This window comes from Episyrphus balteatus, chromosome 1 (assembly GCF_945859705.1).
Source record: "Episyrphus balteatus chromosome 1, idEpiBalt1.1, whole genome shotgun sequence".
NCBI lineage: Eukaryota > Metazoa > Arthropoda > Insecta > Diptera > Syrphidae > Episyrphus > Episyrphus balteatus.
The window spans coordinates 82,524,819-82,552,344 of record NC_079134.1 but is presented as its reverse complement, the minus strand read 5'-3'; the positions used below and the strand labels follow the sequence as shown (position 1 = coordinate 82,552,344).

At 26.9% G+C, this 27,526-nt stretch overlaps 3 protein-coding genes across 3 annotated transcripts; all 3 read right to left on the bottom strand.

Moving 5' to 3' along the window:
- Positions 1-12,087: 12,087 nt before the first annotated feature.
- Positions 12,088-12,354, bottom strand: LOC129920983 (GATA zinc finger domain-containing protein 15-like; the record flags this gene model as incomplete). Its single annotated transcript, XM_056002576.1, has 1 exon — positions 12,088-12,354. A coding segment is annotated over one exon (267 nt), but the record flags the coding sequence as incomplete, so codon positions are not given.
- A 1,284-nt stretch (positions 12,355-13,638) lies between these two features.
- LOC129920979 (glycosyltransferase-like protein gnt13) lies at positions 13,639-13,956 on the bottom strand (the record flags this gene model as incomplete). Its single annotated transcript, XM_056002571.1, has 1 exon — positions 13,639-13,956. A coding segment is annotated over one exon (318 nt), but the record flags the coding sequence as incomplete, so codon positions are not given.
- Positions 13,957-18,225: 4,269 nt separating this feature from the next.
- LOC129907650 (probable cyclin-dependent serine/threonine-protein kinase DDB_G0292550) lies at positions 18,226-27,515 on the bottom strand (the record flags this gene model as incomplete). Its single annotated transcript, XM_055983949.1, has 4 exons — positions 18,226-19,146; positions 25,801-26,046; positions 26,155-26,791; positions 27,091-27,515. Coding segments are annotated over 4 exons (2,229 nt in total), but the record flags the coding sequence as incomplete, so codon positions are not given.
- Positions 27,516-27,526: the final 11 nt, after the last annotated feature.

Below are 27,526 nucleotides of genomic sequence, written 5' to 3'. Positions count from 1 at the left end.
TTAACCTCTTAGCATATAAGCTGATCTTTTGCTTAATAGTATCTAGTGCTTCTGCATGGGTATTGTTAGTCTCACTATATTGACCATGTACAACATACTTCTGTTTGATTTTTATAGCTCTTCTTCTAAGCTTACGGCTGTTTGGTTGAATATTAAATGCAGACAGAACACCAGCCTCTTTTCGCAGTGCTTCGATTCTGTCACTTAATCTTTTTATCCATGGAGGTTCTCTTTTTTTTGGTGCAGATCGTTGGGCACGTTCCGCATGGATTCTCCTTCCAGATGTTGTTAATATAGCATAAGCACTACAATAAAGAAGAGTATCTGCATGTAATTGTTTATTTCAGGGAGGAACCCGGGAAGAATAACATTGTTCATTCTTTGGATGTTTGGGTTCAAAATATGGCCTTGTTGTTGCTTAGGGAGCTTCGGCCTTAGTACGGGGTCTACAAACGAAAATTTCGTCAGCGCACTATTGAGCTCATCTCGCAGTTTACAGCTTTCCTGGTCTACATTTGTATTGCTGATATCGTTGTTATTTTCATCAGCGCTATTGGGTGGGCCTGGAACTTCCTGGTTGTTTTCACTTACTGCTTCAGCACTAGCCAACTCCTCTACCACATCCCCGTTAAGTTCAGAAGCCACTTCAGCTCGGATCGTGTCTATCAAAGGGCTGCTTATCAATTTTTTCCGGATTATAGCCAATCTTCTATCTGCTATATTCTGCTCCGTAACGTGTCCTAGGTGAGGGTATTCCTCAACAAACATCAGATGTAACCGCTGTCTATATCCTGGCATGGATGTCTCGCAGCGGGTTGTGCGGAAGTAAGCTCTTATAATGAATTGGTTCATTTCGTTGCTCCATTGTATTCTCCGCCTAGTAAGTCCGGCTAGGGTGGTCAGAGGCTGTGCCGCCTCTGAAACACTTCTAGTAGGTTGGAAAGAAGGTTGTTGGTTTTCCATAAGCTGTGTTTGCATGTTGGATGTTAGGTTGGGCTCTGCCACTGGCGACTCATCTCCTATCGGAGCCGAGCCCGCGCCGCACGGTTGTCCAAAATGACTTATCTCGTTGCAAAAATCATAACTTTTGAACGGATTGAGTTAGCGGTACAATTTTTTTTTTTATTTGAAGGACATTTCTAGGGCTGTTATACCAATGAATTTCAATAAAATTATTTCACAGGGTGTTTCGGAATCATCGGCCAAAAACATATTTTCTTTAAAAAAAAAGTTTAAATTAAAATTGGTATGCCATTTTGTAGAAATCACTAATCCACATTTAAAAACAAAATTTCAAAAAAATACAATGTCCCGTTTTCGAAAATTTTATTTTTCAAAAAAAAATTTCAAAATTTTTTTAAAAATCCAAAATTTATTTTTTTTTTAAATTTTATTTTTGGCTTATATTTGAGTTATATAAGTGCTTTTTCACAAAAAGTTTCGTTGAAATCGAATAAGCCGTTTCAGAGAATATCGGATTTGAAAAAAAAACGGTTTTATGGCAGGTACCGTAAAAAATCCATTCGGTTCCATGCATTAAGCCGAATAGGGTATGTGTACCAATCAATTGTTGATCCAAAATAAAAATATTTAGCTGCGCATGCTTGCGCACTGCCGAGATTTTGTACTTTGAAAAAAAATGAAGGCAGAAGGAACAGATTTTCTTTAAAAAAAATGTTTAAATTAAAATTGGTATGCCATTTTGTAGAAATCACTAATCCACATCTAAAAACAAAATTTCAAAAAAATACAATGTCCCGTTTTCGAAAATTTTATTTAAAAAAAAAAAATTTCAAAATTTTTTTAAAAATCCAAAAATTATTTTTTTTTGAAATTTTATTTTTGGCCTATATTTGAGTTATATAAGTGCTTCTTCACAAAAAGTTCCGTTGAAATCGAATAAGCCGTTTCGGAGAATATCGGATTTAAAAAAAACCGTTCTATGGCAGGTACCGTTAATAATGATTTTCCAAAAAAAATTTTTTCATTAGAAGATAGACCTTGTTTTCAAACTCACATTTGAATTTTTTAAACAAAATCGTTGGAGCCGTTTTTGAGCAATTACAGCTTTGCTGAAATTGGTGTATGACAAGTACCGTTATTTTTGGCCCAAAAAAATTAATTCCAAAAATCCCTCTGGAGGGTCTCCAAAAAATGCTACATACCAAATTTGAAGTCAATCGGTCCATCCGTTTAGGCTGTAGATCCTTATACAGACAGACAGACAGACGGACTTGCGGGACCAACTTTTTTGGCATTCTCTATAATCGTAATATCATGGAAAAGTGTAATCTGAACTTTTTTTAGATGTGAATTAGTGATTTCTACAAAATGGCATACCAATTTTAATTTAAATATTTTTTTTTTTAAGAAAATCGGTTTTCGGCCGATGATTCCTAAACACCCTGTAAAACAATTTTCTTGAAATTCATTGGTGTAACAGCCCTGAAAATTTCCTTCAAATTAAAAAAAAAACTGTACCGCTACCTCAATCCGTTCAAAAGTTATGATTTTTGCAACGAGATAAGTCATTTTGGACAACAGTGCGCCGGTAGCCGTGGCTTCTACCGACGTTTGAGTAGATATCCCTACTCGATTGGTTTCATGAGAGTTTTCCATTTTTCATATTTATAATTCACCATAAAAGATTGTTTATGGGTTTTTTTGTTCCTTTGTGGAGGGCCGACGCACGGTCCGTTGGGGTGCGTCGGAGGTAAACAGCCGCTCAATTTGAGTCAGACGCTGACCAGGGAGCCGCTCAATATGAGGCAGACGCTTCTGGATTTTGTTTTCTAGTTTTTTGGTCCACCCCGGGTATTTTATTTCCCCGGAACCAGTCATATCTGACAGGCGTTCCCCTATCCGCCACCTGGGGAGGCGTCTGGTAGCAGAAACTAGCAAAACTGCCCCAGATTATTATTATTATTATTATTATTATTATTATTATTATTATTATTATTATTATTATTATTATTATTATTATTATTATTATTATTATTATTATTATTATTATTATTATTATTATTATTATTATTATTATTATTATTATTATTATTATTATTATTATTATTATTATTATTATTATTATTATTATTATTATTATTATTATTATTATTATTATTATTATTATTATTATTATTATTATTATTATTATTATTATTATTATTATTATTATTATTATTATTATTATTATTATTATTATTATTATTATTATTATTATTATTATTATTATTATTATTATTATTATTATTATTATTATTATTATTATTATTATTATTATTATTATTATTATTATTATTATTATTATTATTATTATTATTATTATTATTATTATTATTATTATTATTATTATTATTATTATTATTATTATTATTATTATTATTATTATTATTATTATTATTATTATTATTATTATTATTATTATTATTATTATTATTATTATTATTATTATTATTATTATTATTATTATTATTATTATTATTATTATTATTATTATTATTATTATTATTATTATTATTATTATTATTATTATTATTATTATTATTATTATTATTATTATTATTATTATTATTATTATTATTATTATTATTATTATTATTATTATTATTATTATTATTATTATTATTATTATTATTATTATTATTATTATTATTATTATTATTATTATTATTATTATTATTATTATTATTATTATTATTATTATTATTATTATTATTATTATTATTATTATTATTATTATTATTATTATTATTATTATTATTATTATTATTATTATTATTATTATTATTATTATTATTATTATTATTATTATTATTATTATTATTATTATTATTATTATTATTATTATTATTATTATTATTATTATTATTATTATTATTATTATTATTATTATTATTATTATTATTATTATTATTATTATTATTATTATTATTATTATTATTATTATTATTATTATTATTATTATTATTATTATTATTATTATTATTATTATTATTATTATTATTATTATTATTATTATTATTATTATTATTATTATTATTATTATTATTATTATTATTATTATTATTATTATTATTATTATTATTATTATTATTATTATTATTATTATTATTATTATTATTATTATTATTATTATTATTATTATTATTATTATTATTATTATTATTATTATTATTATTATTATTATTATTATTATTATTATTATTATTATTATTATTATTATTATTATTATTATTATTATTATTATTATTATTATTATTATTATTATTATTATTATTATTATTATTATTATTATTATTATTATTATTATTATTATTATTATTATTATTATTATTATTATTATTATTATTATTATTATTATTATTATTATTATTATTATTATTATTATTATTATTATTATTATTATTATTATTATTATTATTATTATTATTATTATTATTATTATTATTATTATTATTATTATTATTATTATTATTATTATTATTATTATTATTATTATTATTATTATTATTATTATTATTATTATTATTATTATTATTATTATTATTATTATTATTATTATTATTATTATTATTATTATTATTATTATTATTATTATTATTATTATTATTATTATTATTATTATTATTATTATTATTATTATTATTATTATTATTATTATTATTATTATTATTATTATTATTATTATTATTATTATTATTATTATTATTATTATTATTATTATTATTATTATTATTATTATTATTATTATTATTATTATTATTATTATTATTATTATTATTATTATTATTATTATTATTATTATTATTATTATTATTATTATTATTATTATTATTATTATTATTATTATTATTATTATTATTATTATTATTATTATTATTATTATTATTATTATTATTATTATTATTATTATTATTATTATTATTATTATTATTATTATTATTATTATTATTATTATTATTATTATTATTATTATTATTATTATTATTATTATTATTATTATTATTATTATTATTATTATTATTATTATTATTATTATTATTATTATTATTATTATTATTATTATTATTATTATTATTATTATTATTATTATTATTATTATTATTATTATTATTATTATTATTATTATTATTATTATTATTATTATTATTATTATTATTATTATTATTATTATTATTATTATTATTATTATTATTATTATTATTATTATTATTATTATTATTATTATTATTATTATTATTATTATTATTATTATTATTATTATTATTATTATTATTATTATTATTATTATTATTATTATTATTATTATTATTATTATTATTATTATTATTATTATTATTATTATTATTATTATTATTATTATTATTATTATTATTATTATTATTATTATTATTATTATTATTATTATTATTATTATTATTATTATTATTATTATTATTATTATTATTATTATTATTATTATTATTATTATTATTATTATTATTATTATTATTATTATTATTATTATTATTATTATTATTATTATTATTATTATTATTATTATTATTATTATTATTATTATTATTATTATTATTATTATTATTATTATTATTATTATTATTATTATTATTATTATTATTATTATTATTATTATTATTATTATTATTATTATTATTATTATTATTATTATTATTATTATTATTATTATTATTATTATTATTATTATTATTATTATTATTATTATTATTATTATTATTATTATTATTATTATTATTATTATTATTATTATTATTATTATTATTATTATTATTATTATTATTATTATTATTATTATTATTATTATTATTATTATTATTATTATTATTATTATTATTATTATTATTATTATTATTATTATTATTATTATTATTATTATTATTATTATTATTATTATTATTATTATTATTATTATTATTATTATTATTATTATTATTATTATTATTATTATTATTATTATTATTATTATTATTATTATTATTATTATTATTATTATTATTATTATTATTATTATTATTATTATTATTATTATTATTATTATTATTATTATTATTATTATTATTATTATTATTATTATTGTTATTATTATTATTATCGACTTTCGTTAGCATTCGCAGCTCCTATGGAGCTGGAAAAGTACCTATCCCGGGCTATGCCAAGGGATTAGGCTCTGTTGGAGCATAGACCATGTTCTAGCCCTTTTTGTGGTTGGCTGGATCACGGCTGTTCCAAAAACCTCGCTTTGAAGGTAAAATCGATGAATTTAAAGAGCGAGAAATTCCCTTACCAAACGGCAGCTGTCGAGGATAACAGACTTTTGCATACTGTAAACAACTCTTTTAGGGACACCAAGTCTTTCCAATGCTAAAATTGTGGTTTTCGGGACAAGTCCAGTCGTCGAGATAATAACCGGAATTGTTATGGCAGTATTTGCTCTCCATAGATCCTTGAGTTCAAAACATAAAGCTGTATACTTTTGGATCTTTGTGCTATATGTAGACTCAAGATTGTTGTTGTTGACAACTGCAAAATCAACAAGGATTATGTTTTTTTCCATCTTGTTGTAGATAACAATATCAGGTCTGTTGCACGGCACGCTTGTATCCGTCAGAATTGTACGGTCCCAATAAACAAGATAAGCTGGGCAATCTATTACCGACTCTGGGTTGTATTTGTAGTATGGCGACAATGATGACAGTATGCCATATTTTTTTAAAAGTTCTTGATGGAGAATTTTCCCGATGTTGTCGTGTCTGCGCTTGTACCCTTCACTTACAAGTACGGTGCATCCCGCAAGGATATGCTGTATTGTTTCGTGTTGAGCACCACAGCGTCGGCAGTCATCGGTTACGATGTTCTGATCCTTTACAATGAACTTGAGATAGTTTCTTGTGGGCAAGACCTGATCCTGAATTGCAACCATAAATCCTTCAGTTTCTGGGAATAAATTTCCAAAGCTAAGCCAAGAGTTTGAAACCAACAGATCAATATTTGACGCATACAGCTCGTTGGGATGTCTTCCATGGAGGGGTTTGCTTTTCCAGCTATCAAAGTGATTTTGTTGCGAAGACTGTGTAAGTTGTTCCAGAGGGTTGGTGTTCTTCATGTTTACCGGGGTGAAATTGTCATCAGCATGTAGAGACGATGATGGTGCTTTTTCGCTAAAGTAAGTAAAGAGATTTCGATTCTGTTTTTCGACTAGATTTTGTATTGAAATTAATCCTCTTCCTCCTTTATCTCTGGGGATTACTAGCCGTTCAATAGCTGACTTGGGATGATGTTGGCGGTAGGGATCTTCGTCATCAGCGTCCTTACTTTCCTCTCCAATGATTCTAAGTCCGTTGAACTCCATTTAACAATGCCTGCTGAATATGTAATAATTGGTACAGCATATGTGTTTATAGCTGTAATCATATTCCTGGAATTTAATAAGGTTTTCAGCAATTGTTCCACTCGGCACTTAAAGATTTCGTTCAAACGCGACTTGATTAGAGTGTGATCTATTCTGCGAGATTGCTCCATTCCCAGGTATTTGTAAAATTCCCCTTCTTCTAATGATTGTATAGTTTTTCTATTTGGATTGTTTTACACTTTTCTACACCAAATTCCATTTTTATGTCGTTCGAGAATTTTTCGACAATCTTGAGAAGTTGTTCCAAGCTGTTGGCAGAACTAGAATACAATTTGATGTCATCCATATACATAAGATGGGTTATCCTAGTAGATTGGACACTGCTTTTTATCTCAAATCCATATTTGCTCTTATTGAGGAGGTACGACAGTGGGTTAATAGAGAGACAAAACCAGAGTGGGCTTAAACTGTCTCCTTGGAAAATGCCTCTTTTTATTTGTATAAGCTTTGACGTTAATTTTTGGGCTTTCAGCTTAGTACACCATTTTGTCATTACCACTTCACAGAAAGATACAAGTTGTGGATTGATTTTATACAATCGGAGAGTTTCTAACAGCCAACTATGTGGAACCATATCAAAAGCCTTTTTATAATCAATAAAAGCCGCAAACAAGTTTCTTTGCCCTGAGCATGCTTGGCCAGTAACAACAGCGTCAATAGTTAACTGTTCCTTGCAGCCGAGAGATCCTTTTCTACAACCTTTTTGCTGTTCGGCTATGATGTTATTTCTTAAACAGTGCCTATTGATTAGCTCAGCCACACATGAAGTGGTTAGTTTGTAGAATGTGTTGAGGCAGGTGATTGGGCGAAATTTAGAGGGATCTTCGGTGTATGAATCTTCCTTTGGAATAAGGTAAGTGATTCCTTCACAGAGGTAGTCCGGGATACAGGAAGGGTTCTGTATGAACTTGTTTATTTCACGCCTCATAGTTTCATGGAGAGAAACAAAAGATTTCAACCAGTAATTATGTAGGCCATCAATACCAGAAGCCTTCCAGTTTTGAAGCCTTTTCACCACTATTTGAAAATCTTCAGTGGAAACCGTACACTCTTGCATTGGTGTTATTTCATTGGTCTCATCATTTTGCTGCAGGAGTTGGGAAGATTGATTATGCTGTGAGGGTGATGACCATATTCCTGACCAAAAATTTTCTAGGACACCTATATTTGGGGGTTGACTAGAGTTCTCAGCTTTACCTCTGCATCTATCGAAGAAACTTTTCTGAGATCTATTGAAAAGGTTATTGTCTTCGCTCCTTTGTTTTGACTGTTTATATCTCCTTAACCTCTTAGCATATAAGCTGATCTTTTGCTTAATAGTATCTAGTGCTTCTGCATGGGTATTGTTAGTCTCACTATATTGACCATGTACAACATACTTCTGTTTGATTTTTATAGCTCTTCTTCTAAGCTTACGGCTGTTTGGTTGAATATTAAATGCAGACAGAACACCAGCCTCTTTTCGCAGTGCTTCGATTCTGTCACTTAATCTTTTTATCCATGGAGGTTCTCTTTTTTTTGGTGCAGATCGTTGGGCACGTTCCGCATGGATTCTCCTTCCAGATGTTGTTAATATAGCATAAGCACTACAATAAAGAAGAGTATCTGCATGTAATTGTTTATTTCAGGGAGGAACCCGGGAAGAATAACATTGTTCATTCTTTGGATGTTTGGGTTCAAAATATGGCCTTGTTGTTGCTTAGGGAGCTTCGGCCTTAGTACGGGGTCTACAAACGAAAATTTCGTCAGCGCACTATTGAGCTCATCTCGCAGTTTACAGCTTTCCTGGTCTACATTTGTATTGCTGATATCGTTGTTATTTTCATCAGCGCTATTGGGTGGGCCTGGAACTTCCTGGTTGTTTTCACTTACTGCTTCAGCACTAGCCAACTCCTCTACCACATCCCCGTTAAGTTCAGAAGCCACTTCAGCTCGGATCGTGTCTATCAAAGGGCTGCTTATCAATTTTTTCCGGATTATAGCCAATCTTCTATCTGCTATATTCTGCTCCGTAACGTGTCCTAGGTGAGGGTATTCCTCAACAAACATCAGATGTAACCGCTGTCTATATCCTGGCATGGATGTCTCGCAGCGGGTTGTGCGGAAGTAAGCTCTTATAATGAATTGGTTCATTTCGTTGCTCCATTGTATTCTCCGCCTAGTAAGTCCGGCTAGGGTGGTCAGAGGCTGTGCCGCCTCTGAAACACTTCTAGTAGGTTGGAAAGAAGGTTGTTGGTTTTCCATAAGCTGTGTTTGCATGTTGGATGTTAGGTTGGGCTCTGCCACTGGCGACTCATCTCCTATCGGAGCCGAGCCCGCGCCGCACGGTTGTCCAAAATGACTTATCTCGTTGCAAAAATCATAACTTTTGAACGGATTGAGTTAGCGGTACAATTTTTTTTTTTATTTGAAGGACATTTCTAGGGCTGTTATACCAATGAATTTCAATAAAATTATTTCACAGGGTGTTTCGGAATCATCGGCCAAAAACATATTTTCTTTAAAAAAAAAGTTTAAATTAAAATTGGTATGCCATTTTGTAGAAATCACTAATCCACATTTAAAAACAAAATTTCAAAAAAATACAATGTCCCGTTTTCGAAAATTTTATTTTTCAAAAAAAAATTTCAAAATTTTTTTAAAAATCCAAAATTTATTTTTTTTTTAAATTTTATTTTTGGCTTATATTTGAGTTATATAAGTGCTTTTTCACAAAAAGTTTCGTTGAAATCGAATAAGCCGTTTCAGAGAATATCGGATTTGAAAAAAAAACGGTTTTATGGCAGGTACCGTAAAAAATCCATTCGGTTCCATGCATTAAGCCGAATAGGGTATGTGTACCAATCAATTGTTGATCCAAAATAAAAATATTTAGCTGCGCATGCTTGCGCACTGCCGAGATTTTGTACTTTGAAAAAAAATGAAGGCAGAAGGAACAGATTTTCTTTAAAAAAAATGTTTAAATTAAAATTGGTATGCCATTTTGTAGAAATCACTAATCCACATCTAAAAACAAAATTTCAAAAAAATACAATGTCCCGTTTTCGAAAATTTTATTTAAAAAAAAAAAATTTCAAAATTTTTTTAAAAATCCAAAAATTATTTTTTTTTGAAATTTTATTTTTGGCCTATATTTGAGTTATATAAGTGCTTCTTCACAAAAAGTTCCGTTGAAATCGAATAAGCCGTTTCGGAGAATATCGGATTTAAAAAAAACCGTTCTATGGCAGGTACCGTTAATAATGATTTTCCAAAAAAAATTTTTTCATTAGAAGATAGACCTTGTTTTCAAACTCACATTTGAATTTTTTAAACAAAATCGTTGGAGCCGTTTTTGAGCAATTACAGCTTTGCTGAAATTGGTGTATGACAAGTACCGTTATTTTTGGCCCAAAAAAATTAATTCCAAAAATCCCTCTGGAGGGTCTCCAAAAAATGCTACATACCAAATTTGAAGTCAATCGGTCCATCCGTTTAGGCTGTAGATCCTTATACAGACAGACAGACAGACGGACTTCCGGGACCAACTTTTTTGGCATTCTCTATAATCGTAATATCATGGAAAAGTGTAATCTGAACTTTTTTTAGATGTGAATTAGTGATTTCTACAAAATGGCATACCAATTTTAATTTAAATATTTTTTTTTTTAAGAAAATCGGTTTTCGGCCGATGATTCCTAAACACCCTGTAAAACAATTTTCTTGAAATTCATTGGTGTAACAGCCCTGAAAATTTCCTTCAAATTAAAAAAAAAACTGTACCGCTACCTCAATCCGTTCAAAAGTTATGATTTTTGCAACGAGATAAGTCATTTTGGACAACAGTGCGCCGGTAGCCGTGGCTTCTACCGACGTTTGAGTAGATATCCCTACTCGATTGGTTTCATGAGAGTTTTCCATTTTTCATATTTATAATTCACCATAAAAGATTGTTTATGGGTTTTTTTGTTCCTTTGTGGAGGGCCGACGCACGGTCCGTTGGGGTGCGTCGGAGGTAAACAGCCGCTCAATTTGAGTCAGACGCTGACCAGGGAGCCGCTCAATATGAGGCAGACGCTTCTGGATTTTGTTTTCTAGTTTTTTGGTCCACCCCGGGTATTTTATTTCCCCGGAACCAGTCATATCTGACAGGCGTTCCCCTATCCGCCACCTGGGGAGGCGTCTGGTAGCAGAAACTAGCAAAACTGCCCCAGATTATTATTATTATTATTATTATTATTATTATTATTATTATTATTATTATTATTATTATTATTATTATTATTATTATTATTATTATTATTATTATTATTATTATTATTATTATTATTATTATTATTATTATTATTATTATTATTATTATTATTATTATTATTATTATTATTATTATTATTATTATTATTATTATTATTATTATTATTATTATTATTATTATTATTATTATTATTATTATTATTATTATTATTATTATTATTATTATTATTATTATTATTATTATTATTATTATTATTATTATTATTATTATTATTATTATTATTATTATTATTATTATTATTATTATTATTATTATTATTATTATTATTATTATTATTATTATTATTATTATTATTATTATTATTATTATTATTATTATTATTATTATTATTATTATTATTATTATTATTATTATTATTATTATTATTATTATTATTATTATTATTATTATTATTATTATTATTATTATTATTATTATTATTATTATTATTATTATTATTATTATTATTATTATTATTATTATTATTATTATTATTATTATTATTATTATTATTATTATTATTATTATTATTATTATTATTATTATTATTATTATTATTATTATTATTATTATTATTATTATTATTATTATTATTATTATTATTATTATTATTATTATTATTATTATTATTATTATTATTATTATTATTATTATTATTATTATTATTATTATTATTATTATTATTATTATTATTATTATTATTATTATTATTATTATTATTATTATTATTATTATTATTATTATTATTATTATTATTATTATTATTATTATTATTATTATTATTATTATTATTATTATTATTATTATTATTATTATTATTATTATTATTATTATTATTATTATTATTATTATTATTATTATTATTATTATTATTATTATTATTATTATTATTATTATTATTATTATTATTATTATTATTATTATTATTATTATTATTATTATTATTATTATTATTATTATTATTATTATTATTATTATTATTATTATTATTATTATTATTATTATTATTATTATTATTATTATTATTATTATTATTATTATTATTATTATTATTATTATTATTATTATTATTATTATTATTATTATTATTATTATTATTATTATTATTATTATTATTATTATTATTATTATTATTATTATTATTATTATTATTATTATTATTATTATTATTATTATTATTATTATTATTATTATTATTATTATTATTATTATTATTATTATTATTATTATTATTATTATTATTATTATTATTATTATTATTATTATTATTATTATTATTATTATTATTATTATTATTATTATTATTATTATTATTATTATTATTATTATTATTATTATTATTATTATTATTATTATTATTATTATTATTATTATTATTATTATTATTATTATTATTATTATTATTATTATTATTATTATTATTATTATTATTATTATTATTATTATTATTATTATTATTATTATTATTATTATTATTATTATTATTATTATTATTATTATTATTATTATTATTATTATTATTATTATTATTATTATTATTATTATTATTATTATTATTATTATTATTATTATTATTATTATTATTATTATTATTATTATTATTATTATTATTATTATTATTATTATTATTATTATTATTATTATTATTATTATTATTATTATTATTATTATTATTATTATTATTATTATTATTATTATTATTATTATTATTATTATTATTATTATTATTATTATTATTATTATTATTATTATTATTATTATTATTATTATTATTATTATTATTATTATTATTATTATTATTATTATTATTATTATTATTATTATTATTATTATTATTATTATTATTATTATTATTATTATTATTATTATTATTATTATTATTATTATTATTATTATTATTATTATTATTATTATTATTATTATTATTATTATTATTATTATTATTATTATTATTATTATTATTATTATTATTATTATTATTATTATTATTATTATTATTATTATTATTATTATTATTATTATTATTATTATTATTATTATTATTATTATTATTATTATTATTATTATTATTATTATTATTATTATTATTATTATTATTATTATTATTATTATTATTATTATTATTATTATTATTATTATTATTATTATTATTATTATTATTATTATTATTATTATTATTATTATTATTATTATTATTATTATTATTATTATTATTATTATTATTATTATTATTATTATTATTATTATTATTATTATTATTATTATTATTATTATTATTATTATTATTATTATTATTATTATTATTATTATTATTATTATTATTATTATTATTATTATTATTATTATTATTATTATTATTATTATTATTATTATTATTATTATTATTATTATTATTATTATTATTATTATTATTATTATTATTATTATTATTATTATTATTATTATTATTATTATTATTATTATTATTATTATTATTATTATTATTATTATTATTATTATTATTATTATTATTATTATTATTATTATTATTATTATTATTATTATTATTATTATTATTATTATTATTATTATTATTATTATTATTATTATTATTATTATTATTATTATTATTATTATTATTATTATTATTATTATTATTATTATTATTATTATTATTATTATTATTATTATTATTATTATTATTATTATTATTATTATTATTATTATTATTATTATTATTATTATTATTATTATTATTATTATTATTATTATTATTATTATTATTATTATTATTATTATTATTATTATTATTATTATTATTATTATTATTATTATTATTATTATTATTATTATTATTATTATTATTATTACTAGCCGACCCCGCCCTCGAAATTCGAGCGCCAATTTCTTTATTTTTTTTTATTTGCAACAACTTTAAACACAATTATACCAAAAAAGTTTCATTATTTTGTATAGTATTTGTTGTTGCGATTAACTACACTTTTTGAAGACAAAAATACACAGGTATATTTAATATAGGTACCTACTTTTTGATATTTTTTAAACCTGCTTTAGATATTGTTGAACTACGTTTTAACTGCACTCAACTACGTAAAAAAAGTATCGAAAAAAAAAATGCAAAGTGTAATCGCCTTAATGCATTGTGTTTGCACCTTGCATTTTGCGATTCAATTCAACCTGCTTCATATTCCATTCATTCAAATTCCATCATTTAATCATTCAACTTCCACCAACTTCGCTCAAATTTGTCATTCATATTGTAGGTTCTCGTCTTAGCTTAGCTTGTAGAAGTTTAAATTTCCGGAGGGAGAGGGCGTTATTTATCGCACTTCCAGTTTGGAATGATATTTGTGGTAAGGTTTCCATTAAAATTTTATTGAATGCGTTCAGGTACTTATTAATGATTAAAGATAGGTTCACATTTATTAAAGGTGGGTTCACAACAACGTCGCACAACAACGTTTTTTTCATGTTAAAGCCATAACTACAATGACCTAAAAAGTGGGAAATTTACAAAATTAAATTTTTTTTATTTCTTTCTAGCAATATTTGTTTTTGTAAAAATTTTCGGAAAAAACTACAAAAAATTTTTTGGAAACCAAAAAATAAGCTTTTTGCATCATTATTTTTTATTTTGTCGTCGTAAAAACTGTCATAAAATGAGTTTGAAATCTATCACTTTTTGACTTTTTGCAAAAAGTTGCCGTTGTAGTTATACTTTTAAAGCCTTAAGGCTTAACTACAATGACCTTAAAGGCTTAACTACATACACCACTTTTTGAAAAAGTACAAAAGTGAAAATATTTTTTTTCTGGCTAGCGCAATTGTTTTGTGAAAAAGAGTATATAAATTATTTATTAGACCAAAAAATAAGCTTTCTGCATCATTTGTTTTAATTTTTCAGGCCGAAAAACTATACAAAAATGCGTTTGAAAATTTTCACTTTTGTACTTTTTCACTTTTTGAGCCAATGTAGTTAAGGCTTAACAGTGAAAAAGTGGGAAATTTACAAAAGTTAAAAAAATTTATTTCTTTCAAGCTCCATTTGTTTTTGAAAAAAACTACAAAAATTGTTTTCAAACCAAAAAATAAGTGAAAAAGTGGGAAATTTACAAAAGTAAAAAATTTTTATTTCTTTCTAGCGCTATTTTTTTTTGGAAAAACTACAAAAATTGTTTTTTAAACCAAAAAATAAGCTTTCTGCTTTAAGGTATAAGGAAGAAAAAAGACGTTTTTGTTAGTTTTCCCTGAACCTCATAAGAAAAACGCTTTGCCATGCGGCGATAAAATATTAGTGACTTTTATTCAAAAATGTAAACGTCTAAAGGCTTAACTACATTCACCACTTTTTGAAAAAGTACAAAAGTGAAAATATTTTTTTTCTCGCTAGAGAGATTTTTTTGTAAAAAAGAGTTTACAAATTGATTTTTGGTCGGAAAAATAAGCATTCTGCATCATTTATTTTAATTTTCTAGGCCGAAAAACCATACAAAAATGAGTTTGAAAATTTTCACTTTTGTACTTTTTCACTTTTTGAGCCAATGTAGTTAAGCCTTAAAAGTGAAAACTTGGTAAAATGGTAAAGGAACTGTCAAAGTCAGCTATTACATGAAGCCTCAAGAGGCTTGACTCTTTTTTCGAATTTTCTTTTGATACACAGCCACACAAAAAAAAAATAAAAGTTCTGGCCTGGGGTTGCGATTAAGTTTTTCATATAGTTTTTCAGTTTTTGGGTCGCTGAAACCGAATCCGGAGTCCGTTTTGCCCCATCACGTCAGGTTTTCGAGAAAACCTCAAAAAATGTCACGAAAACAAAAAAAAAAATTTCTCTGATCTGGATGTGCGAATATGTTAATCATATAGTTTTTGGATCGCTGAATCCAGATTCGAAGTCAATTTTGCCCTATCACGTCAGGTTTCTGAGATATCCTCAAAAAAATGTCAAAACCAAAAAAACTAAATTTCTTATCTGGGGTTGCGTTTAGGTTTTTCATATAGTTTTTGGGTTGCTAAAACCGAATTCGAACTCTATTTTTCCGTATCACGTCAGGTTTTTGAGATATCCTCAAAAAATGTCAGATAAGAACTTTTTTTTGAGTTTAGACATTTTTTGAGGATATTTCAAAAACCTGACGTGATACGTCAAAATAGACTTTGGATTCGGTTTCAGCGACCCAAAAACTATATGAAAAATTTAGTCGCAACTCCAGATAAAAACTTTTGTTTTTTTGGTTTTGACATTTTTTTGAGGATATCCCAGAAACCTGACGTGATAGGGCGAAATTGAGTTCGAATCTGGATTCAGTGATCCAAAAACTATATGATTAACATATTCGCACATCCAGATCAGAGAAAAAAATTTTTTGTTTTCGTGACATTTTATGAGGTTATCTCGAAAACCTGACGTGATTGAGCAAAACGGACTTCGGATTCGGTTTCAGCAACCCAAAAACTATATGAAAAAGTCGCGATCCCAGGTCAGAACTTTTATAATTTTTAGTGTGGCTGCCCTACTAACAATTTTGCTTCTATAATGCTTTAAAGAAGCAACAGTTGCATCTGTAAAGCTTTATAGAACCAAAATTGTTTGTCGTGTGTGTAATCATTCTGTGAGGCGCGTACTATTACACGATGCCTCTTGAGTCAAGGACTCAAATTTGACATTTATTTTTTGAATTAAAATTTGTTGTTGTTGTATTGCACCAAGAAGCAAAAAGAAATGTGAGGGAATGTTGAAAAAAGAAAAAGTGGAAAAGAAACGTCAAAAAAGAGTCTCGGACTCACGACCCCCCACGACTCTCCGGTCGGATAATTTTTTCTTTCATCTTTTTTCTCTTTTGCACTCATTATGTTTAAAAAGAGTCGCACCTCTTGAGGCTTCATGTAATTGCTGACAAATTCGTATGTTCTTTCAAGAGAGAAAAGGACCAAAATAGATTTCATTGGTATCAAAAGTGTTTACAAAAGATTGGACCTTAGTAATAGACTTGATTTTAATAGAATTCAATTTTAACAAAAAAATTCATGGTAATAAAACAAACATCTTACTTTCTAAACTAAGATAACTAAAACAATGAAAGTTAACCATAGTTTACGTGCGATCTTAAAACAACGCACCAATGTGAACCCACCTTAATGTTTTTTGATTTTCGCTGAATGCTTTCATTCCTCCATTCAGTCATGAATGACATTTCATTCCAGTTGATTGGAAATTTTCCAATAGAATTCCAGTTGTTTTTGTTTTTGTTTTGTTTTTGTTTTTTTTTATTTTGTATCGAATTTTAATTTGTTTAATTTCGTTATTTCGGTTAATTAAAAGTAAAAAAAAATGTGATTCTGCACATCTTCGCGTCATTCTCTTTCGTTCGGTGTATAATTTATGCCCCTTCGGTTTTTGGGGGCCCGGTAATTTGTACCACAAAAACTATGCTCGCCGTTTAATTATATGATTATTATTATTATTATTATTATTATTATTATTATTATTATTATTATTATTATTATTATTATTATTATTATTATTATTATTATTATTATTATTATTATTATTATTATTATTATTATTATTATTATTATTATTATTATTATTATTATTATTATTATTATTATTATTATTATTATTATTATTATTATTATTATTATTATTATTATTATTATTATTATTATTATTATTATTATTATTATTATTATTATTATTATTATTATTATTATTATTATTATTATTATTATTATTATTATTATTATTATTATTATTATTATTATTATTATTATTATTATTATTATTATTATTATTATTATTATTATTATTATTATTATTATTATTATTATTATTATTATTATTATTATTATTATTATTATTATTATTATTATTATTATTATTATTATTATTATTATTATTATTATTATTATTATTATTATTATTATTATTATTATTATTATTATTATTATTATTATTATTATTATTATTATTATTATTATTATTATTATTATTATTATTATTATTATTATTATTATTATTATTATTATTATTATTATTATTATTATTATTATTATTATTATTATTATTATTATTATTATTATTATTATTATTATTATTATTATTATTATTATTATTATTATTATTATTATTATTATTATTATTATTATTATTATTATTATTATTATTATTATTATTATTATTATTATTATTATTATTATTATTATTATTATTATTATTATTATTATTATTATTATTATTATTATTATTATTATTATTATTATTATTATTATTATTATTATTATTATTATTATTATTATTATTATTATTATTATTATTATTATTATTATTATTATTATTATTATTATTATTATTATTATTATTATTATTATTATTATTATTATTATTATTATTATTATTATTATTATTATTATTATTATTATTATTATTATTATTATTATTATTATTATTATTATTATTATTATTATTATTATTATTATTATTATTATTATTATTATTATTATTATTATTATTATTATTATTATTATTATTATTATTATTATTATTATTATTATTATTATTATTATTATTATTATTATTATTATTATTATTATTATTATTATTATTATTATTATTATTATTATTATTATTATTATTATTATTATTATTATTATTATTATTATTATTATTATTATTATTATTATTATTACATGTGAACATGTTTAACAGCTTCCTAATAGAAGGCGTCTTCCCTAAGAGCTGGAAGAAACAACGACTCGTGCTCATCAGCAAAGGCAAAGGAGACCCGGATTCCCCATCGGCATACAGACCTCTGTGCATGCTAGACACTGCGGGGAAACTCTTTGAAAAGCTTTTGAAACCGCGGCTCTCAGCAGCAGTACAAGCGTCGGGCGATCTATCAGAGAGACAGTACGGTTTCCGGAGAGGCCGCTCTACTATCGGAGCAATACAAGAAGTAGTGCACGCAGTCCAAATTGCCCAACAAAGAAACCACTACTCCAAGGAGATCGTCTTGCTGGCAACGCTGGATGTTCGAAACGCCTTTAACTCGGCCAGGTGGAGCGATATTTTACATGCGCTCGAATGGAGATTCCACGTTCCTGCTTATCTGCTACGGATGGTGAAGAACTATCTCAGGGATCGAGAGCTGATCTACGAGACCGCAGAAGGCCAGCGAAGGAAGGAAGTCACATCTGGGGCAGCGCAGGGGTCAATCTTAGGACCAGACCTGTGGAACATCTCCTATGATGATATCCTTCGCATGGAGATGCCTGACGATGCCTTCCTGGTTGGCTATGCTGACGACATCGCCGCGGTGATTACGATAGCGAAACACCGATAGCGCGCAAAGAAAGCTGAACCAGGTCATGCGACGGACAAATTCATGGATGGAAGAGCATGGACTCAGCCTAGCCACGGAAAAAACAGAGATAGTTCTTCTGACGAAGAAGAGGATTCCTACACAAATGGACTTCCAAATTGGGGACGAAGTAATAAGAAGCAGCGCGGCAGTGAAGTACTTGGGACTGAGGCTCGACACAAAGCTAACCTACTGGCAACAAATAAAGGCAGCAACGGAAAGAGCATCAAAAACTACCACATCACTGAGCAGACTGATGGCGAACGTGGGGGGACCAACGGCCAGTAAGCGGAAGCTACTGATGGCGACAACACATTCCATCCTTCTGTATGGCAGCGAAATATGGGCGGACGCACTTAAGCAAGAGAAGTACCGAAAGCAGATGGCAGCAGTACAAAGATGCGGAGCTCTACGCGTGGCAAGCTCTTATCGAACGGTGTCGGAACCAGCTGTCCTTGTAATCGCTGGAGTGACCCCTATCGATCTCCTAGCGACAGAAAGGAAGTACGTCTACGACAAGAAGTCGGAAATGGGAGTGGAAGCGGCAGCAGAAGAGGCGAAGCAGCTGACCATACAGAAGTGGCAAGAGCGTTGGTGTGCAGAAAGCAGAGGACGATGGACAGCGAGGCTGATCAGAAATGTGGCTTAGTGGAAAGACCGGAAACACGGTGAGGTTAATTATTACGTCACCCAGTTACTCACCGGACACGGTTACTTCAACGCATTTCTCCACAAGATCGGCAAATCAAGTAGTCCAGCATGCCAGTACGGGGACTCCCAAGAAGACGATGCACAACATACCTTCTTCGCCTGCAGCAGATGGGCAGCACAAAGAGAAGAACTGGAGAGAAGCATTGGCACCATCACTCCAGAAAATATAGTCGAGAAGATGCTAACTAGCCAACATAATTGGAATGAGACCTGTAAATACACCAACCAGGTCCTCAGAATCAAGAAGATGGAAGAAGAACAGTTCCGCGTTCCTAATCTTTCCTAACCTATTAACCAACTAACCTAATTAAATCTAACCAAACCAACTTCTACTAACGTCACCTAACTTCACCTAATAAAGACTAATTTAAACTAACGAAACCCAACTAATCTAACCTAAACCTAACCTAATCCTAAGATTTCCTACCTAACCTAACCCTCCCTAACCTAGGAACGAAGAAAGCAGATGAAGAAAAGATCCCGCTACAAGACGTGAGCCCAGAATGGGCGCTACAACAGCACCCCCTCTTGAAGAAGTGCAATCCCGTGGTCCCGAGGGGGGGTTCTTCGTGACACTTTTGGAGGTTTAGTCGGTATGCCATTATAAGGTTTTAACATTTTTTCCTTGGTGGTGAGTCCGACACACGGGGAGGTATGGATACCTCCTTATGGTGCGTAACGCATTCCTCCACAAGTAAAGTAAAAAAAAAAAAAAAAAAAAAAAAAAAAAAAAAAAAAAAAAAAATATTATTATTATTATTATTATTATTGACGAACAAGAATAAAGGTAACCCAACTACCAAAGCAAGTGGAAAACAGAAGAAGAGAAAAAAGAAAAAGCCTAGACGGAAACAAAACCCGGGAGCTATTCTTATCAAGCCGATGGGAGAGGAAACCTACTCCGGCATCTTGAGAGAAATTCGGAACAAGGCCAATCCAGACGCGACAGAAACAGTTGTCAAAAAGATTCGCGAAACCAAAAAGGGAGAGGTCTTGGTAGAGCTCGGGGCGAAAACAAAAAACAAGACAGCCTTTGGAAACTGCCTAAAGGAAATTCTGGGAGAAAAAGCCGTCGTCAAAAACCTCCAACATATGATTTCACTCGAGATTAAGGACCTTGACGAACTAACCACGGTAGAAGAGGTCCAGGAAGCAATCCGCAAAAAATGTACAGACTCCATAACAGAGCTGGAAATAGGGATCACTAGTAAAAACAACAGATCTCTGAAGATGGCCATTATCAGGGTGAATGCTCAAGCCGCCGAAGAAATGCTGAAGGCCAGCACAGTTAAAATTGGCTGGACACACTGCCGAATCAGACAGAGAACCGAAGTCCCACGCTGCTTCAAATGTTTCGGATATGGACACAAACAGTCGTCCTGTCCAAATCCGGACAGAAAGGGGCAAGGACTATGCATCCAATGCGGGGAAAAGGGTCATAAAAAGAAGGACTGCAAAAACCAGCCTAAGTGCTGCCTCTGTGTGGAATTGGAAAGAACATCATCCATAAACCATGTACCTGGCACCGGAAGCTGTCAAGTGTTCAGAAAAGCACTTGAAGAGGCGAAAAAGGCCTCCTCAAAATGACCTTGATCCTCCAGGCGAATGTCCACAGAAGTCTAACAGCAGACAGCCTTCTGACAAAACTTATCTCGGAACTTCGAGCTGACATTGTTATCGTAAGCGAACAATACCGCGATAAGGACGGACAAAATTGGTTTTCAGACCTGCTAAATACTGCTGCCATTTGGATCACAGACACAACAAAATTCCAAATTGATAGAAAAGGGGCAGAAAGAGGCTTTGTCTGGGTCAAAACTGGAAAACTTACAATAGTAAGCATATATTTTAGCCCAAACGACAGGATCGAAGAATTTCGCAAAAAACTGGAGGATTTGGAGGATTTTCTGAATGAGACTAGTGGAGATGTTCTAGTCGCAGGAGATTTCAACGCCAGAGGTCAAGAGTGGGGAATGCCTACTACAGACTCTCGAGGAAGGCAAATACTCGAGATGGCCGCGAGACGTGGACTATACGTAGCTAACGTAGGAAACACGCCCACCTTCAGGAGACCAGGACACAGAGGCACTATTCCAGATGTTACCTTTGCGACGGGCACCGCATTCGCAAAAATTAAGAACTGGAGAGTAATCGAGGACTACACAGGTAGTGACCACCAGTATATCGTTTTCGACCTGGAGGAAAACCAACGAGCCCTAAACCAACGTCACCAACCACGGACTCCAAGGTGGAACTTAAACAGGCTTAACGCGGATGTTTTAAAGGGAGTGATCGAGGAAGGGGCAGATGCTGTGCTACGAGTAGAAGGACCTGCTGAAACCAAGGCTGAAGCCACAATGCAACTAATTCGGCTCGCCTGCGACTCCTCAATGCCCCGGACAAGAGGTGCCAACAGAAACAGAGATCCAGTGTACTGGTGGACAGAGGAGATAGCTGCGTTACGCCGAAGATGTTTACAACTTCGACGAATAGTTACAAGGGGGAGAAGGAGAAGAAACGCTGAACCTATGGAGGACGCCATAGCGGAGTTCAGAACCAAGAGATCCGAGCTCAAGAGAGCCATCAATTCGAGCAAGAGAGAGAAATGGGAGGATCTCCGCCTTGATGTCAATAGCGACCCCTGGGGACTAGGCTACAAGATCGTTACTCGTAAACTAGGAGCTCAGATAACACCCCCAGTCCTAAGCGAAGAAAAAATGGAGCACATTGTTGGAACACTATTCCCAACTCATCCTGTCAGACCACCCGACAACACACCGGTCCAAAGACAGGATATCCCACTTTTTAACGAGGAGGAGTTGAGCATAGCTGTGCAGTCCTTGCAAAACCGAAGAGCTCCGGGCCCCGATGGAATCCCCGCAGAAGTCCTGAAAGCGACCGCCAAAGCATGTCCCCAATTACTTCTGAACATGTTCAACAATTTCCTCATAGAAGGCGTCTTCCCGAAGAGCTGGAAGAAACAACGGCTGGTGCTCATCAGCAAAGGCAAAGGAGACCCAGATTCCCCATCGGCATACAGACCTCTGTGCATGCTAGACACCGCGGGAAAACTCTTGGAAAAGCTTTTAAAACCGCGGCTTTCAGCTGCAGTACAAGCGTCAGGCGATCTATCAGAGAGACAGTACGGTTTCCGGAGAGGCCGCTCTACTATCGGAGCAATACAAGAAGTAGTGCACGCCACCCAAATTGCCCAACAAAGAAATCACTACTCGAAGGAGATCGTCTTGCTGGCAACGCTGGATGTACGAAATGCCTTCAACTCGGCCAGGTGGAGTGATATCCTACATGCGCTGGAATTTAGATTCCACGTCCCTGCATATCTTCTACGGATGACGAAGGACTATCTCAGAGATCGCGAGCTGATCTACGAGACCGCAGAAGGTCCGCGAAGGAAGGAAGTCACATCTGGTGCAGCGCAAGGATCAATCTTAGGACCAGACCTGTGGAACATCTCCTATGATGATATCCTACGCATGGAGATGCCTGACGATGCCTTCCTGGTTGGCTATGCTGACGACATCGCCGCGGTGATTACGGCACGAGACACCGATAGCGCGCAAAGAAACCTAAACCAGGTCATGCGACGAACAAATTCATGGATGTAAGAGCATGGACTCAGCCTAGCCACGGAAAAAACAGAGATAGTTCTTCTGACGAGGAAGAGGATTCCTACACAAATCGATTTCCAAATCGGGGCCGAAGTGATAAGAAGCAGCGCGACAGTGAAGTACTTGGGATTGAGGCTCGACACAAAGCTAACCTACTGGCAACAAATAAAGGCAGCATCGGAAAGAGCATCAAAAACTACCACATCACTGAGCAGACTGATGGCGAACGTTGGGGGACCAACGGCCAGTAAGCGGAAGCTACTGATGGCGACAACGCATTCCATCCTTCTGTATGGCAGCGAAATATGGGCGGACGTAACTTAAGCAAGAGAAGTACCGAAAGCAGATGGCAGCAGTACAAAGATGCGGAGCTCTACGCGTGGCAAGCTCTTATCGAACGGTGTCGGAACCAGCTGTCCTTGTAATCTCTGGAGTGACCCCTATCGATCTCCTAGCGACAGAAAGGAAGTACGTCTACGACAAAAAGGCGGAAATGGGGTTGGAAGCGGCAGCAGAAGAGGCGAAGCAGCTGATCATACAGAAGTGGCAAGAACGTTGGTGCGCAGAAAGCAGAGGACGATGGACGGCGAGGCTGATTAGAAATGTGGCTGAGTGGAAAGACCGGAAACACGGTGAAGTTAATTATTACGTCACCCAATTACTCACCGGACACGGTTACTTCAACGCATTTCTCCACAAGATCGGCAAAACGAGTAGTCCAGCATGCCAGTACGGGGACTCCCAAGAAGACGATGCACAACATACCTTCTTCGTCTGCAGCAGATGGGCAGCACAAAGAGAAGAACTGGAGATAAACATTGGCACCATCACTCCAGAGAACATAGTCGAGAAGATGCTTACTAGCCAACACAACTGGAACGCGATCAGTGCATACACAAATCAGCTCCTCAGAAATAAGAAAAGAGAAGAAGAACAGTTCCGCGTTCCTAACCTTTCCTAACCTATTAACCAACTAACCTAACCAAATTTAACCAAACCACTTTCAACTAACGTAACCTAACTTCACCTAATCAAAGACTAATATTAAACTAACGAAACCCAACTAATTCCACCTAATCCTTACTTAACCTCCCTAACGTAACCTCCCTAACCTTACCTTTCCTAACCTAGGAACGAAGAAAGCAGAGGAAGAAAAGATCTCGCCACAAGACGTGAGCCCAGAATGGGCCGTACAACAGCACCCCCTCTTGAAGAAGTGCAATCCCGTGGTCCCGAGGGGGGGGGTTCTTCGTGACACTTTTGGAGGTTTAGTCGGTATGCCATTATAAGGTTTTAACATTTTTTCCTTGGTGGTGAGTCCGACACACGGGGAGGTATGGATACCTCCTTATGGTGCGTAACGCATTCCTCCACAAGTAAAGTAAAAAAAAAAAAATTATTATTATTATTATTATTATTATTATTATTATTATTATTATTATTATTATTATTATTATTATTATTATTATTATTATTATTATTATTATTATTATTATTATTATTATTATTATTATTATTATTATTATTATTATTATTATTATTATTATTATTATTATTATTATTATTATTATTATTATTATTATTATTATTATTATTATTATTATTATTATTATTATTATTATTATTATTATTATTATTATTATTATTATTATTATTATTATTATTATTATTATTATTATTATTATTATTATTATTATTATTATTATTATTATTATTATTATTATTATTATTATTATTATTATTATTATTATTATTATTATTATTATTATTATTATTATTATTATTATTATTATTATTATTATTATTATTATTATTATTATTATTATTATTATTATTATTATTATTATTATTATTATTATTATTATTATTATTATTATTATTATTATTATTATTATTATTATTATTATTATTATTATTATTATTATTATTATTATTATTATTATTATTATTATTATTATTATTATTATTATTATTATTATTATTATTATTATTATTATTATTATTATTATTATTATTATTATTATTATTATTATTATTATTATTATTATTATTATTATTATTATTATTATTATTATTATTATTATTATTATTATTATTATTATTATTATTATTATTATTATTATTATTATTATTATTATTATTATTATTATTATTATTATTATTATTATTATTATTATTATTATTATTATTATTATTATTATTATTATTATTATTATTATTATTATTATTATTATTATTATTATTATTATTATTATTATTATTATTATTATTATTATTATTATTATTATTATTATTATTATTATTATTATTATTATTATTATTATTATTATTATTATTATTATTATTATTATTATTATTATTATTATTATTATTATTATTATTATTATTATTATTATTATTATTATTATTATTATTATTATTATTATTATTATTATTATTATTATTATTATTATTATTATTATTATTATTATTATTATTATTATTATTATTATTATTATTATTATTATTATTATTATTATTATTATTATTATTATTATTATTATTATTATTATTATTATTATTATTATTATTATTATTATTATTATTATTATTATTATTATTATTATTATTATTATTATTATTATTATTATTATTATTATTATTATTATTATTATTATTATTATTATTATTATTATTATTATTATTATTATTATTATTATATTATTATTATTATTATTATTATTATTATTATTATTATTATTATTATTATTATTATTATTATTATTATTATTATTATTATTATTATTATTATTATTATTATTATTATTATTATTATTATTATTATTATTATTATTATTATTATTATTATTATTATTATTATTATTATTATTATTATTATTATTATTATTATTATTATTATTATTATTATTATTATTATTATTATTATTATTATTATTATTATTATTATTATTATTATTATTATTATTATTATTAATATTATTATTATTATTATTATTATTATTATTATTATTATTATTATTATTATTATTATTATTATTATTATTATTATTATTATTATTATTATTATTATTATTATTATTATTATTATTATTATTATTATTATTATTATTATTATTATTATTATTATTAT